Here is a 17,109-nt window from a genome sequence, read left to right as displayed (position 1 = left end):
GAACCCAAGATCTATAAGGCTGGTACCCCATGTCATGAACCCAGGATCCATAAGGCTGGTACCCCATGTCATGAACCCAGGATCCATAAGGCTGGTACCCCATGTCATGAACCCAAGATCCATAAGGCTGGTATGATATGTCATGAACCCAGGATCCATAAGGCTGGTACGATATGTCATGAACCCAGGATCCATAAGGCTGGTACGATATGTCATGAACCCAGGATCCATATGGCTGGTACCCCATGTCATGAACCCAAGACCCATAAGGCTGGTACCCCATGTCATGAACCCAAGATCCATAAGGCTGGTACCCCCTGTAATGAACCCAGGATCCATAAGGCTGGTACGATATGTCATGAACCCAGGATCCATAAGGCTGGTACCCCATGTCATGAACCCAGGATCCATAAGGCTGGTACGATATGTCATGAACCCAGGATCCATAAGGCTGGTACAATATGTCATGAACCCAGGATCCATAAGGCTGGTACCCCCTGTAATGAACCCAGGATCCATAAGGCTGGTACGATATGTCATGAACCCAGGATCCATAAGGCTGTTGTACAATGCAGTCCTGAAAACTATACAGTGAAATTTCAACAGATTGTCAAATTAACTAATTATTGTTTACGTTGAGTTCATATAACATATTCCAAACTTCTTTTCACATTAATTTCATTCAATAAAAAGTCATATGTGCTCAGTTTTAGGATGATTTTAAGCAGAATACATTTTGGGCCATTTTCCACTGTAATAATTGGTCAAAATTACGAAGCCGCTTTTGATTGGATCATTTTATGCACTAATAGTGAGAGGCTTGGTCAAAAGTGCGAGCACTCGCGCAATATGCACTGATTGGTTGATTTTGCATTGAACTATGCGATCTTCGACACCTTCGACACCTGGAGGGACTGATTAAAATGTCCAATCGTCGCACGATTCCACAATCTATATCTGTTTGCATCAGTTTCAATGGGCAACTTTTATTTTGAACCTGAACAGCCGATTCTACTATTGTTGCTCAAGCAAATGTTGTTCACAACACACACTCGCAATAAGGAGATTAGAGGGAGACTGTGTGAGAGGTGAAAGCAAAGCAGGGAGGGATGGTGAATGATTGACAGAGAGAGCAGGGGCATATTCATTACGGAAACAGTTTAACGTTTAAGAACTAAACTGTTTCGTTACGTTTGCTTCCGTTTAAAGGCAAACTATTTCCAAAATAGTTATGTGAAACCACACTGTTATTCTAATAATTTGTTTTATATAGTATAGTAGAAGTTGGTCTTAACGATCCTAAATAAGGCCATAGATTACTTTAAAAAAGGTAATAAACAAGATGGCACTAGAAGTACGACGTAAGATGTGATCCTGGTGTTCCAATGAGCTGCAAGATTATCTGATTCAAAATGTTTTTCTGATTCCTTTCTTTCCTCAAAAGGTACTGAACAGACTCTGCCCTTGGAAGGGAGAGGGCTAATACTCGGTTCCAGAAACCGGATGACATGTACGTGACACATGGCATTGGTTCTGGGTCAGAACCAGAAATTGTTTTTAATTTGAGCTGATCACTGTTTGTTTAGTATCGGAATATGAAGGTGAACTTTGCTCTATGTGAAGGAGGTGAACTTTGCTCTGTGTGAAGGAGATGAACTTTGCTCTATGTGAAGGAGGTGAACTTTGCTCCATGTGAAGGGGGTGAACTTTGCTCCATGTGAAGGGGGTGAACTTTGCTCCATGTGAAGGGGGTGAACTTTGCTCCATGTGAAGGGGGTGAACTTTGCTCCATGTGAAGGGGGTGAACTTTGCTCTATGTGAAGGGGGTGAACTTTGCTCTATGTGAAGGGGGTGAACTTTGCTCTATGTGAAGGGGGTGAACTTTGCTCTATGTGAAGGAGGTGAACTTTGCTCTGTGTGAAGGAGATGAACTTTGCTCTATGTGAAGGAGGTGAACTTTGCTCCATGTGAAGGGGGTGAACTTTGCTCCATGTGAAGGGGGTGAACTTTGCTCCATGTGAAGGGGGTGAACTTTGCTCCATGTGAAGGGGGTGAACTTTGCTCCATGTGAAGGGGGTGAACTTTGCTCCATGTGAAGGGGGTGAACTTTGCTCCATGTGAAGGGGGTGAACTTTGCTCTATGTGAAGGGGGTGAACTTTGCTCTATGTGAAGGGGGTGAACTTTGCTCTATGTGAAGGGGGTGAACGTTGCTCTATGTGAAGGGGGTGAACTTTGCTCTATGTGAAGGGGGTGAACTTTGCTCCATGTGAAGGGGGTGAACTTTGCTCCATGTGAAGGGGGTGAACTTTGCTCCATGTGAAGGGGGTGAACTTTGCTCCATGTGAAGGGGGTGAACTTTGCTCCATGTGAAGGGGGTGAACTTTGCTCCATGTGAAGGGGGTGAACTTTGCTCCATGTGAAGGGGGTGAACTTTGCTCCATGTGAAGGGGGTGAACTTTGCTCTATGTGAAGGGGGTGAACTTTGCTCTATGTGAAGGGGGTGAACTTTGCTCTATGTGAAGGGGGTGAACTTTGCTCTATGTGAAGGGGGTGAACTTTGCTCTATGTGAAGGGGGTGAACTTTGCTCCATGTGAAGGAGGTGAACTTTGCTCCATGTGAAGGAGGTGAACTTTGCTCCATGTGAAGGAGGTGAACTTTGCTCTGTGTGGAGGTGAACTTTGCTCTATGTGAAGGGGGTGAATTTCGCAACCAGAGATTATCTGCACTGTTTTTATGAATGCAGAATGTACAAGAGCTGTAAAATGTGGAAAGTGGATTAATAGTTTGTAATGGGATTTGGGCTGTGTATTTACATCCAACAGCCACACAGGGGCAGTATTGGGATCTGAAAAGAGACGTGTGTGGATGACCAAGGTCGTAACACTACAATTAGGCCTAGCTGAATGAAATTATAAATACAGTATGTCTTGATAAATAACACAAATCAATCTATATTGATTGTTCTCATGTATATTTGTTTGTGTTTGTGTCTTAAGTTTTGTCTTATGAATGTTAATAAATACACAGACGACCGTGTTCATTAGTGTGATGATTTTATTGGTTTGTGATGATTAAAGTTAAAACCAAGCAGCTGCAGGGATCATCTCAACAGACAGTAAAGATTCTATTTTGGAATGACTGGACAGCAGAACACCCAGAGGAACAGAATGAGAGTACAGTTCTAGAGAACACCAGCTAGAGTTCTACATTCTAGGAAAATTCCAGCCACCAGCCAGTAGTGTGCATGATCCAGACATGACATCATGCCATGGATTACTACCCCCTGGTGTCTAACTTTAACAAGACATGTACCTCTAATGCATCCATAGTATTACTATCTATTTTATCTGGTGGACATGGGTTTCTGAGTCTTACTCAAACCAAGCATGAGACTGAGACCAGGATTCAATCCCAGCACTTTGTCAGCTATGTGCCATTTTAAATGTAATTTCTGATTGATCTGACTGAACTGAACATTCATTGTGAATGCAGTCTTAATATCATGTTATATTAATTAAGTAGCCTATTGAATCCCAGCCTGAATATTCAGCAGCCTATAGCAGGGATAGGATAAGGACTGAATGTTCAGTAGCCGATCGACAGAAAGATAGATAGATAGAGAGGCTGTTGAACAAAAATGTTTCATGAGCTGAAATAAAAGATCCCAGAAATTTTCATTAGCGGTGTGAGAAGTATTTCTGTCTGTACTAAAGCCCTTTTGTGTGGGGGGAGAGGGGAAGAGAGAGAGAGAGAGAGGTACTCCAGGGTAGGGTGCTCCTGCATTTGGTCACGTTGTTGGACTCTTCAGAGTGGTAGCGGTGGTGTTGCTAGGGGTGTTTCTACGGGCCTCCAGCCTCAGTTTGATTGGTCGTTTGGGCATCAGCAGACCCTGGTTGTCCATCTCCAGAGGGATCTATAAAGAACGAAATAACAGAACATAACCCTGGTTGTCCATCTCCAAAAGGATCTATAGAGAATAACAGAAAATGTTCAACCAGATGCTGACCATGTTAAACAGGTGCTGACCATGTTAAACAGGTGCTGACCATGTTAAAACAGGTGCTGACCATGTTAAAACAGGTGCTGACCATGTTAAAACAGGTCCATGTTAAACCAGGTGGTGACCATGTAAAAACAGGCGGTGACCATGTTAAAACAGGTGGTGACCATGTTAAAACAGGTGGTGACCATGTTAAAACAGGTGGTGACCATGTAAAAACAGGCGGTGACCATGTTAAAACAGGTGGTGACCATGTTAAAACAGGTGGTGACCATGTTAAAACAGGTGGTGACCATGTTAAAACAGGTGGTGACCATGTTAAAACAGGTCCATGTTGAAACAGGTGGTGACCATGCTAAAACAGGTGGTGACCATGCTAAAATAGGTGGTGACCATGTTAAAACAGGTGGGGTCCATGTTAAAACTGGTGGTGACCATGTTAAAACAGGTGGGGTCCATGTTAAAACAGGTGGTGACCATGTTAAAACAGGTGGTGACCATGTTAAAACAGATCCATGTTAAAACAGGTGCTGACCATGTTAAACAGGTGCTGACCATGTTAAAACAGGTGCTGACCATGTTAAAACAGGTGCTGACCATGTTAAAACAGGTCCATGTTAAACCAGGTGGTGACCATGTAAAAACAGGCGGTGACCATGTTAAAACAGGTGGTGACCATGTTAAAACAGGTGGTGACCATGTTAAAACAGGTGGTGACCATGTTAAAACAGGTGGTGACCATGTTAAACCAGGTGGTGACCATGTTAAAACAGGTCCATGTTGAAACAGGTGGTGACCATGCTAAAACAGGTGGTGACCATGCTAAAATAGGTGGTGACCATGTTAAAACAGGTGGTGACCATGTTAAAACAGGTGGTGACCATGTTAAAACAGGTGGTGACCATGTTAAAACAGGTCCATGTTGAAACAGGTGGTGACCATGCTAAAACAGGTGGTGACCATGCTAAAATAGGTGGTGACCATGTTAAAACAGGTGGTGACCATGCTAAAACAGGTGGTGACCATGTTAAAACAGGTGGGGCCCATGTTAAAACAGGTGGTGACCATGTTAAAACAGGTGGTGACCATGTTAAAACAGGTGGTGACCATGTTAAAACAGGTCCATGTTGAAACAGGTGGTGACCATGCTAAAACAGGTGGTGACCATGCTAAAATAGGTGGTGACCATGTTAAAACAGGTGGGGTCCATGTTAAAACAGGTGGTGACCATGTTAAAACAGGTGGGGTCCATGTTAAAACAGGTGGTGACCATGTTAAAACAGGTGGTGACCATGTTAAAACAGATCCATGTTAAAACAGGTGCTGACCATGTTAAAACATGTCCATGTTAAAACAGGTGGTGACATGCTAAAACAGGTGGTGACCATGTTAAACAGGTGCTGACCATGTTAAAACAGGTGCTGACCATGTTAAAACAGGTGCTGACCATGTTAAAACAGGTCCATGTTAAACCAGGTGGTGACCATGTAAAAACAGGTGGTGACCATGTTAAAACAGGTGGTGACCATGTTAAAACAGGTGGTGACCATGTTAAAACAGGTGGTGACCATGTTAAAACAGGTGGTGACCATGTTAAACCAGGTGGTGACCATGTTAAAACAGGTCCATGTTGAAACAGGTGGTGACCATGCTAAAACAGGTGGTGACCATGTTAAAACAGGTGGGGTCCATGTTAAAACAGGTGGGGTCCATGTTAAAACAGGTGGTGACCATGTTAAAACAGGTGGGGCCCATGTTAAAACAGGTGGTGACCATGTTAAAACAGGTGGTGACCATGTTAAAACAGGTGGTGACCATGTTAAAACAGGTCCATGTTGAAACAGGTGGTGACCATGCTAAAACAGGTGGTGACCATGCTAAAATAGGTGGTGACCATGTTAAAACAGGTGGGGTCCATGTTAAAACAGGTGGTGACCATGTTAAAACAGGTGGGGTCCATGTTAAAACAGGTGGTGACCATGTTAAAACAGGTGGTGACCATGTTAAAACAGATCCATGTTAAAACAGGTGCTGACCATGTTAAAACATGTCCATGTTAAAACAGGTGGTGACATGTTAAAATAGGTGGTGACCATGCTAAAACAAGTGGTGACCATGCTAAAACAGGTGGTGACCATGCTAAAACAGGTGGTGACCATGTTAAAACAGGTGGTGACCATGTAAAAACAGGTCCATGTTAAAACAGGTGGTGACCATGTTAAAACAGGTGGTGACCATGCTAAAACAAGTGGTGACCATGCTAAAACAGGTGGTGACCATGCTAAAACAGGTGGTGACCATGTTAAAACAGGTGGTGACCATGTAAAAACAGGTCCATGTTAAAACAGGTGGTGACCATGTTAAACAGGAGGAGAACATGTTAAAACAGGTGCTGACCATTTTAAAACAGGTCCATGCTAAAACAGGTGGTGACCATGCTAAAACAGGTGGTGACCATGCTAAAACAGGTGGTGTCCATGTTAAAACAGGTCCATGTTAAAACAGGTCCATGTTAAAACAGGTCCATGTTAAAACAGGTCCATGTTAAAACAGGTCCATGTAAACAGGTGGTGACCATGTAAAACAGGTCCATGTTAAAACTGGTCCATGCTAAAACAGATCCATGTAAAAACAGGTGGTGACCATGCTAAAACAGGTGGTGACCATGCTAAAACAAGTGGTGACCATGCTAAAACAGGTGGTGACCATGCTAAAACAGGTGGTGACCATGCTAAAACAGGTGGTGACCATGTTAAAACAGGTCCATGTTAAAACAGGTCCATGTTAAAACGGGTGTTGACCGAGTTAAACAGTTGGTGACCATGTTAAAACAGGTCCATGTTAAAACAGGTCCATGCTAAAACAGGCGCTGACCATGTTAAAACAGGTGGTGACCATGTTAAAACAGGTGGTGACCATGTTAAAACAGGTCCATGTTAAAACAGGTGGTGACCATGTTAAAACAGGTGGTCACCATGTTAAAACAGGTGGTGACCATGTTAAAACAGGTGGTGACAATGCTAAAACTGGTGCTGACAATGTAAAACAGGTGCTGACCATGTTAAAACAGGTTCATGTAAAACCATGTGGTGACCATGTTAAAACAGGTGGTGACCATGTAAAACAGGTGGTGACCATGTTAAAACAGGTGGTGACCATGTAAAACAGGTCCATATTAAAACAGGTCCATGTAAAAACAGGTCCATGTTAATACAGGTGGTGACCATGTTAAAACAGGTGGTGACCATGTTAAAACAGGTGGGGTCGATGTTAAAACAGGTGGTGTCCATCTTAAAACAGGTGGTGACCATGTAAAAACAGGTCCACGTTAAAACAGGTGGTGACCATGCTAAAACAGGTCCATGTTAAACCAGGTGCTGACCATGTTAAAACAGATGTTGACCATGTTAAAACAGGTGGTGACCATGTTAAAACAGGTCCATGTTAAAACAGGTGGTGACCATGCTAAAACAGGTGGTGACCATGCTAAAACAGGTGGTGACCATGCTAAACAGTTGGTGACCATGTTAAAACAGGTGGTGACCATGCTAAAACAGGTCCATGTTAAAACAGGTGCTGACCATATAAAACAGGTGGTGACAATGTTAAAACAGGTGGTGACCATGCTAAAACAAGTGGTGACCATGCTAAAACAGGTGGTGACCATGCTAAAACAGGTGGTGACCATGTTAAAACAGGTGGTGACCATGTAAAAACAGGTCCATGTTAAAACAGGTGGTGACCATGTTAAACAGGAGGAGAACATGTTAAAACAGGTGCTGACCATTTTAAAACAGGTCCATGCTAAAACAGGTGGTGACCATGCTAAAACAGGTGGTGACCATGCTAAAACAGGTGGTGTCCATGTTAAAACAGGTCCATGTTAAAACAGGTCCATGTTAAAACAGGTCCATGTTAAAACAGGTCCATGTTAAAACAGGTCCATGTTAAAACAGGTCCATGTAAACAGGTGGTGACCATGTAAAACAGGTCCATGTTAAAACTGGTCCATGCTAAAACAGATCCATGTAAAAACAGGTGGTGACCATGCTAAAACAGGTGGTGACCATGCTAAAACAAGTGGTGACCATGCTAAAACAGGTGGTGACCATGCTAAAACAGGTGGTGACCATGCTAAAACAGGTGGTGACCATGTTAAAACAGGTCCATGTTAAAACAGGTCCATGTTAAAACGGGTGTTGACCGAGTTAAACAGTTGGTGACCATGTTAAAACAGGTCCATGTTAAAACAGGTCCATGCTAAAACAGGCGCTGACCATGTTAAAACAGGTGCTGGCCATGTTAAAACAGGTGGTGACCATGTTAAAACAGGTGGTGACCATGTTAAAACAGGTCCATGTAAAAACAGGTGGTGACCATGTTAAAACAGGTCCATGTTAAAACAGGTGGTGACCATGTTAAAACAGGTGGTCACCATGTTAAAACAGGTGGTGACCATGTTAAAACAGGTGGTGACAATGCTAAAACTGGTGCTGACAATGTAAAACAGGTGCTGACCATGTTAAAACAGGTTCATGTTAAACCATGTGGTGACCATGTTAAAACAGGTGGTGACCATGTAAAACAGGTGGTGACCATGTTAAAACAGGTGGTGACCATGTAAAACAGGTCCATATTAAAACAGGTCCATGTAAAAACAGGTCCATGTTAATACAGGTGGTGACCATGTTAAAACAGGTGGTGACCATGTTAAAACAGGTGGGGTCGATGTTAAAACAGGTGGTGTCCATCTTAAAACAGGTGGTGACCATGTAAAAACAGGTCCATGTTAAAACAGGTGGTGACCATGCTAAAACAGGTCCATGTTAAACCAGGTGCTGACCATGTTAAAACAGGTGTTGACCATGTTAAAACAGGTGGTGACCATGTTAAAACAGGTCCATGTTAAAACAGGTGCTGACCATATAAAACAGGTGGTGACCATGCTAAAACAGGTGGTGACCATGCTAAACAGTTGGTGACCATGTTAAAACAGGTGGTGACCATGCTAAAACAGGTCCATGTTAAAACAGGTGCTGACCATATAAAACAGGTGGTGACCATGTTAAAACTGGTGCTGACATTGTAAAACAGGTGGTGACCATGTTAAAACAGGTGCTGACCATGTTAAACCAGGTCCATGTTAAACCATGTGGTGACCATGTTAAAACAGGCGGTGACCATGTTAAAACTGGTGCTGACAATGTAAAACAGGCGGCGAGCATGTTAAAACAGGTGCTGACCATGTTAAACCAGGTCCATGTTAAACCATGTGGTGACCATGTTAAAACAGGTGGTGACCATGTTAAAAGGGGTCCATGTTAAAAACAGGCCCATGTAAAAACAGGTGGTGACCATGTTAAAAAAGGTGGTGACCATGTTAAAACAGGTTAAAACAGGCGGTGACCATGTTAAACAGGCGGTGACCATGTTAAAACAGGCGGTGACCATGTTAACACAGGCGGCGACCATGTTAAACAGGCGATGACCATGTTTAAACAGGCGATGACCATGTTTAAACAGGTGGTGACCATGTTAAAACAGGTGGTGACCATGTTAAACCAGGTGCTGACCATGTTAAAACAGGTGCTGACCATGTTAAAACAGGTCCATGTTAAAACAGGTGCTGAACATATAAAACAGGTGGCGACCATGCTAAAACAGGTCCATGTTAAAACAGATGCTGACCATGTTAAAACAGGTCCATGTTAAACCATGTGGTGACCATGTTAAAACAGGCGGTGACCATGTTAAAACAGGTGGTGACCATGTTAAAACAGGCGGTGACCATGTTAAAACAGGCGGTGACCATTTAAGGGCCCATGTTAAAACAGGTGGCGACCATGTTAAAAAGGGTCCATGTTAAAAACAGGTGGTGACCATGTTAAAACAGGCGGTGACCATGTTAAACAGGCGGTGACCATGTTAAACAGGCGGTGACCATGTTAAACAGGCGGTGACCATGTTAAACAGGCGGTGACCATGTAAAACAGGTGGTGACCATGCTAAAACAGGTGCTGACTATGCTGAAACAGATACTGATGTTTGTTGATGTCATATTCTGTCTGCTCAGGTGAGCGCCTCACCTCGGTCTCGTCGCAGATGGAGAAAGTGAAACTCTGGAGGATCTCGACCATGGCCAGTTTGATCATGATCAGGGCGAAGCGCATCCCGATACAGTTCCTGGGCCCCGCCCCAAATGGCATGTACGTGTACGGATCAATAGACTCCTTGTTCTCCTTACTAAACCTGGACAGGGGGAGGGCAGACACATTACACATAGTATTGTAGTTGATTTGTGGTTGTGTTATTGTTGTATTAAGGTTGTGTTGTGGTTGGATTGTGGTTACGGTGCAGTCCAGTACCTCTCTGGTTTGAACTCCTCAGGGTCAGACCAGATCTCTGGGTCACGATGGAGGGTCCACGTGGGAACCAGGACAATGCAGTCTTTGGGGATGACGATGCCGTTGATCTCCACCGTCTTCTTGGCGACCCTCTCCAGTCGCGGGGAGATGGGGTACAGTCTCAGAGACTCGTTCAACACACAGTCCAAATAGTCCATCTGCATCAGAGCTTCGTACTGGATTGGAGCCTGCACCGTGGTTACATACAAATCAGTACCTCACCCCATCTGACACCGGGGATACACACACAAATCACAATATCTATCACCACACATTATCTATCTCCTCCTGCAGTTTGGTCACGGTGTGGGGATTACCTTGTTGGGGAACACAGTATCTATCTCCTCCTGCAGTTTGGTCATGGTGTGGGGGTTACCTTGTTGGGCAACACAGTATCTATCTCCTCCTGCAGTTTGGTCATGGTGTGGGGGTTACCTTGTTGGGGAACACAGTATCTATCTCCCCCTGCAGTTTGGTCATGACATGGGGGTTGGTTGCCAGGTTATAGGCCAGGAAACTCATAGTACTGCTGCTGGTCTCGTAGCCGGCGAAGATGAAGATCATGGCCTGAGACAATATCTCGTGATCAGTCAGTCCTGTGGAGGGAGAGAGGGAGAGGAAAGGAGAGAGAGAGATTCCAGTTGTGTGTAACAGTAGTTCCCAGGTGTGTGTTTGTAACAATCGTTTCCAGGTGTTTGTTCGGCAGGTACCTTTAGTCTGTTCCTCTCCTGTCTTTGTGTCGCTGCCTTTCTGAGAGTCGATCATCAGCTGTAAGAAATCCACCCGATTCTGGAAGCAGAAAGACATGAGGTCAAATCTGTCCAATCACATCCAACACAAACAGATTCCACTGTATCTGAACCAATCACAACCAACACAAACAGATTCTAATGGATCTCGTCCAATCACAACCAACACAAACAGATTCTAATATGAATGTAGATATTTGGGTCCCAATAATAGTATTTTTAAATTCCAACAAGATATCGATATGGACGTTTCATATTGATGTCCATTACTAGTTACGTAGGTTTAGTTATATAATAAATAAATACAGAATATTCCAATACAAATATAAATCATATTCTTATGGATCTGGTCCAATCACAACCATCACAAACAGGTTCTTATGGATCTGGTCCAATCACAACCATCACAAACAGGTTCTTATGGATCTGGTCCAATCACAACCATCACAAACAGGTTCTTATGGATCTGGTCCAATCACAACCATCACAAACAGGTTCTTATGGATCTGGTCCAATCACAACCATCACAAACAGGTTCTTATGGATCTGGTCCAATCACAACCATCACAAACAGGTTCTTATGGATCTGGTCCAATCACAACCATCACAAACAGGTTCTTATGGATCTGGTCCAATCACAACCATCACAAACAGGTTCTTATGGATCTGGTCCAATCACAACCATCACAAACAGGTTCTTATGGATCTGGTCCAATCACAACCATCACAATCATATTCTTATGGATCTGGTCCAATCACAACCATCACAAACAGGTTCTTATGGATCTGGTCCAATCACAACCATCACAAACAGGTTCTTATGGATCTGGTCCAATCACAACCAACACAAACATATTCTTATGGATCTGGTCCAATCACAACCATCACAAACATAAACAAACAACATAATCAAATATAAATATAAAACATGTTTACGGTTGAGTTCCCAGCGTCACGTCCAGATTTGATCTTAGCCAGCGAGGCATAAAAGAAGTCTGTCACCGCAGTCGGGAAGAAAGAAAACTTCATCTTCTCCAAGATAGGACCAGTGAAGGGAAACAAAGCTGGAGAAGGAGAGGAGGGGAGGAGAAGAGGAGAGGAGGGGAGGAGGAGAGGAATGGAGGGGAGGGCGGGAGAGGAGGAGAGGAACGTTTTACAGAAAGTTTTAGTTTAGTTTATTAATTCGACCATTTTAAAAAACAAGCACACATAAGACTGGAAAAAGCCATACATGCACATGAGTAAAACCATGGAGGATAACAGACAACACATTCTGGGACTTATTTCCATTGTTAAATCATGGAGGATAACAGACAACACATTATGGGACTTATTTCCATTGTTAAATCATGGAGGATAACACACTATACAGTCTGGGACTTATTTCCATTGTTAAATCATGGAGGATAACAGACAACACATTCTGGGACTTATTTCCATTGTTAAATCATGGAGGATAACAGACAACACATTCTGGGACTTATTTCCATTGTTAAATCATGGAGGATAACAGACAACACATTCTGGGACTTATTTCCATTGTTAAATCATGGAGGATAACAGACAACACATTCTGGGACTTATTTCCATTGTTAAATCATGGAGGATAACAGACAACACATTCTGGGACTTATTTCCATTGTTAAATCATGGAGGATAACAGACAACACATTCTGGGACTTATTTCCATTGTTAAATCATGGAGGATAACAGACAACACATTCTGGGACTTATTTCCATTGTTAAATCATGGAGGATAACAGACAACACATTCTGGGACTTATTTCCATTGTTAAATCATGGAGGATAACAGACAACACATTCTGGGACTTATTTCCATTGTTAAATCATGGAGGATAACAGACAACACATTCTGGGACTTATTTCCATTGTTAAATCATGGAGGATAACAGACAACACATTCTGGGACTTATTTCCATTGTTAAACCATGGAGGATAACAGACAACACATTCTGGGACTTATTTCCATTGTTAAATCATGGAGGATAAAACACAATAAATTCTGGGACTTATTCCCATTCTTAAATCATGGAGGATAACACACTATAACGTCTGGGACTTGTTTCCATTGTGTTCCTCTTGAGACAAGATGACTAGACAAGATCCAACACGGTATGGCTGTGAAATAATCAAACAAACACAGAGAAGAAGAACATCTATCTCATCAAAAACAGAGAAGAAGAACATCTATCTCATCAAAAACAGAGAAGAAGAACATCTATCTCATCAAAAACAGAGAAGAAGAACATCTATCTCATCATTCCAGTTACATCATAGGGGTTATTCATATGGGCACAGAGGACATTAAACATATTTTTACTTTGTTCATAAAGCTGTCCAGAGAGGACGTTGTATTTATAGTCAGAGGCAACTCATTCCATTCTGAGGCTCCAGTATACAAGAAAGTACCTTTCCCAGCATTACTCCTGAACCTGTATAAGCACACATCAGCAACACCTGATCTGGTGTGCATCCACGAGGAAAGTAGTCACTTAGATATCTGGGCCCAGGACCATAAATACTTCTGTAAACCAAACCAAGTCTAATCTGGGAAACCCTAGCCTCAACAGGCAGCCAGTTTAGTTCCTGAAAGCAGCTCCTGCCTAAGTGAGTACGTGGACTCACATTCAACACTACCCTGATCAGCTTATTCTGGGCTATCTGGAGCTTCCCCTTCATAAGTTTAGGTAAGCCCCCAAACCAGGAAGTACTAGCATAGTCAAAATGGCATTGAATGAGGGCAGTGGCTAGCACTTTCATGGAGTCCTTATCAAGCAGCTTGGACTTTCTAGCCAAAAACTTAGTCCTGGCATTCACCTTCCCTAACACCTTATTGGCCATGCTCACACCTCCCAAGCTTCCATCAAGGATACATCCCAAGTAGCTAACAGAGGTTTGAGTAGTCAGCACCTCACCACCCTAACTCCACTCTGATTTTAGAGGACCTACTCAATTTAGGTCTGGATCCAAAAATAATTGCTTCAGGTTTTCCCTAAGTACAGATATAGCTTAATATCTCAAGCATCTTTCATATCATTAATATACAATAAAAACAGCAGAGGCCCAAGCACGCTCCCCTGCGGAACGCCACAACTAATTGGTTTTGCCTGAGACAGTGAACCATTAACCTCTACTACTTGCTCCCTTCCTGATAAATAGGACTTTACCCAGCCTAGAGGGATACTGCTTAACCCCAGTGCCTCCAGTTTGGAGATTAGGAGACAAGTGGTTAACTGTATCAAAGGCCTTCTGTAGGTCAAGCAGTATCATTCCACACAGATTTCCCTCATCAATCTCTTTCCTGATGAAGTCAGTCAAGTGAAGTAGACATGAATCAGTGTTTTTCTAAAACACGACTGAAAATCATACATTAGAACCTGTTTGGGAATGGCGTGCCGTGCCGAGCACCTCGACAACATCCTCTGAAATTGCAGAGCGCCAAATTCTAATTAAATTACTATAAATATTTAACTTTCATAAAATCACAAGTGTAATACATCAAAATAAAGCTTAACTTCTAATCCAGCCGCCGTGTCAGATTTCCAGAAGGCTTTACTGCAAAAGCAAACCATGCAATTATCTGAGGACAGCGCCCCGCATACCAACACATGAAAAACATATTTCAACCAGAGCGACACGAAAGTCAGAAATAGCGATCTAAAAAATGCCTTACCTTTGATGATCTTCTTCTGTTGGCACTCCAAAAGGTCCCAGTTACATCACAAATGGTCCTTTTGTTAGATAATGTCCTTCTTTATATCCATAAAAACATCAGTTTAGCTGGTGCGCTTCAGTCAATAATCCATCCAGTTTCCCTCCATCAAAATGCATACAAAATGAATCCCAAACTAATAAACTTTTCCAAACAAGTCAAACAACAGTGGAAGCCCTAGGAACTGCAATCAGGGAGTACTTGGGCTTATAATGATAGTACTAGCCATTGAAAATAGTGTAAGCTGAATATCTTTTTTGGGGGATGGTTTGTCCTCGGGGCTTTGCCTGCCATATCATTTAACAGTTTTAGAAACTTTAGAGTGTTTTCTAAATCTAAATCTACCAATTATATGCATATCCTACCTTCTGGGCCTGAGTATCAGGCAGTTTACTTTGGGCACGCTTCTCATCCGGAGGAGACAATACTGCCCCCTTTCCCAAACAGGTTTAACATATTCATACATTTGCTCATGTACAATTCTCTCCACGATTTTGATGTTGCATAGAGGATAGATACAGGCCTATAATTCCCAGGGTCAGACTTTATACCCTTCTTATACAGAGCTATACAAATTTATCGGATTAAAAAGTAAACTTTGCGTCCGTGTGTGTCTGCGCATGCGTGTGTGTGTGGTCTCACCGGCTAGGAGGAACAGTGGGTTGAACAGGTCGAACTTGAGCATCTTCTTGACGTTGGAGACAAAGGGGTCTGAAGGGTTGTTCAGAGAGTCAATGTCCACACTGAAAGCTGTGCTGGTGACCACGTCCATACTGTAGGGCCCAAAGAACCTGCAACACAACCACAACTACTGACCACCAACCACACAACTACTGACCACACAACTACTGACCACACAACCACTGACCACACAACTACTGACCACACAACTACTGAAAACAATGTCCACACTGAAAGCTGTGATGGTGACCACGTCCATACTGTAGGGCCCAAAGAACCTGTAACACAACCACAATTACACAACTTACTGACCACACAACTACTGACCACCCAACTACTGATCACACCTACTGACCACCCAACTACTGACCACAACAACACAACTACTGACCACAACCACACAACTACTGACCACCCAACTACTGACCACAACCACACAACTACTGACCACCCAACTACTGACCACAACAACACAACTACTGACCACAACCACACAACTACTGACCACAACTACTGACCACCCAACTACTGACCACAACTACTGATCACAACCACACAACTACTGACCACAACCACACAACTACTGACCACAACCACACAACTACAGACCACACAACTATTGACCACAATCACACAACTACTGACCTCAACCACACAGTTACTGACCACAACTACTGACCACTCAACTATTGACCACAACTACTGACCACAACCACACAACTCCTGACCGCAATCACACAATTACTGACCACACAACTACTGACCACACAACTACTGACCACAATCACACAGTTACTGACCACAACCACACAACTACTGACCACAATCACACAACTACTGACCACACAACTACTGACCACAATCACACATTTACTGACTACACAACTACTGACCACACAACTACTGATCACAACCACACAACTACTGACCACAACCACACAACTATTGACCACAACCACACAGTTACTGACCACACAACTACTGACCACAACCACACAACTGTTGACCACAACCACACAATTATTGACCACAACCACACAGTTACTGACCACAACTACCAACCACAACTACTTACCACAAAACTACTGACCACACAACTACATTGGCAAGACAAAGTATGTGAACCCTTTGGAATTACCTGGATTTCTGCATAAATTAGTTATAACATTTTATCTGATCTTCATCTAAGTCACAACAATAGACAAACACAGTCTTCTTAAATGAATAACACAAATTATTGTATTTTCTTGTCTATTTTCAATACATTATTTAAACATTCACAGTGTAGTTTGGAAAAAGTATGTGAACCCCCCTAGGCTAATGTCTTCTCCAAAAACAAATTGGAGTCAGGAGTCAGCTAACCTGGAATCCAATCAATGAGACGAGATTGGAGATGTTGGTTAGAGCTGCCCTGCCTTATAAAAACACACAAAATGTGAGTTTGCCATTCACAAGAAGCATTGCCTTATCTCAGAAGACCTAAGATTAAGACTACTGACTTGCATAAAGCTGGAATGGGTTACAAAAGTATCTCTAAAAG

The 17,109-nt window shown here is 42.9% G+C and overlaps 1 protein-coding gene across 1 annotated transcript; it reads right to left on the bottom strand.

Moving 5' to 3' along the window:
* Positions 1 to 3,038: 3,038 nt before the first annotated feature.
* LOC109879571 (cytochrome P450 3A27-like) lies at positions 3,039 to 15,697 on the bottom strand. The gene is made up of 7 exons (XM_031819157.1): positions 15,531 to 15,697; positions 12,092 to 12,219; positions 11,117 to 11,195; positions 10,842 to 11,002; positions 10,368 to 10,594; positions 10,089 to 10,251; positions 3,039 to 3,915 (listed from the first exon to the last, which is right to left on the bottom strand). Exons 1-7 carry the CDS (start codon positions 15,658 to 15,660, stop codon positions 3,790 to 3,792), a joined length of 1,014 nt encoding a protein of 337 aa, XP_031675017.1. The 5' UTR covers positions 15,661 to 15,697; the 3' UTR covers positions 3,039 to 3,789.
* Positions 15,698 to 17,109: the final 1,412 nt, after the last annotated feature.

The sequence above is a fragment of the Oncorhynchus kisutch genome, unplaced genomic scaffold, assembly GCF_002021735.2.
Source record: "Oncorhynchus kisutch isolate 150728-3 unplaced genomic scaffold, Okis_V2 scaffold1897, whole genome shotgun sequence".
Taxonomy (NCBI): Eukaryota; Metazoa; Chordata; class Actinopteri; order Salmoniformes; family Salmonidae; genus Oncorhynchus; species Oncorhynchus kisutch.
This window is presented reverse-complemented; position numbering and strand designations above follow the sequence as displayed.

Excerpts from the sequence above, each read along its gene's own strand:
- LOC109879571 (XM_031819157.1), bottom strand. The coding sequence starts at position 15,660 with ATGGACGTGGTCACCAGCACAGCTTTCAGTGTGGACATTGACTCTCTG. Across the intron at positions 11,003-11,116 it reads AGGAGAGGAACAGACTAAAG|GACTGACTGATCACGAGATA; the intron begins GTACCTGCCGAA and ends CTCCCTCCACAG. Across the intron at positions 10,595-10,841 it reads ATACTGTGTTCCCCAACAAG|GCTCCAATCCAGTACGAAGC; the intron begins GTAACCCCCACA and ends ACCACGGTGCAG.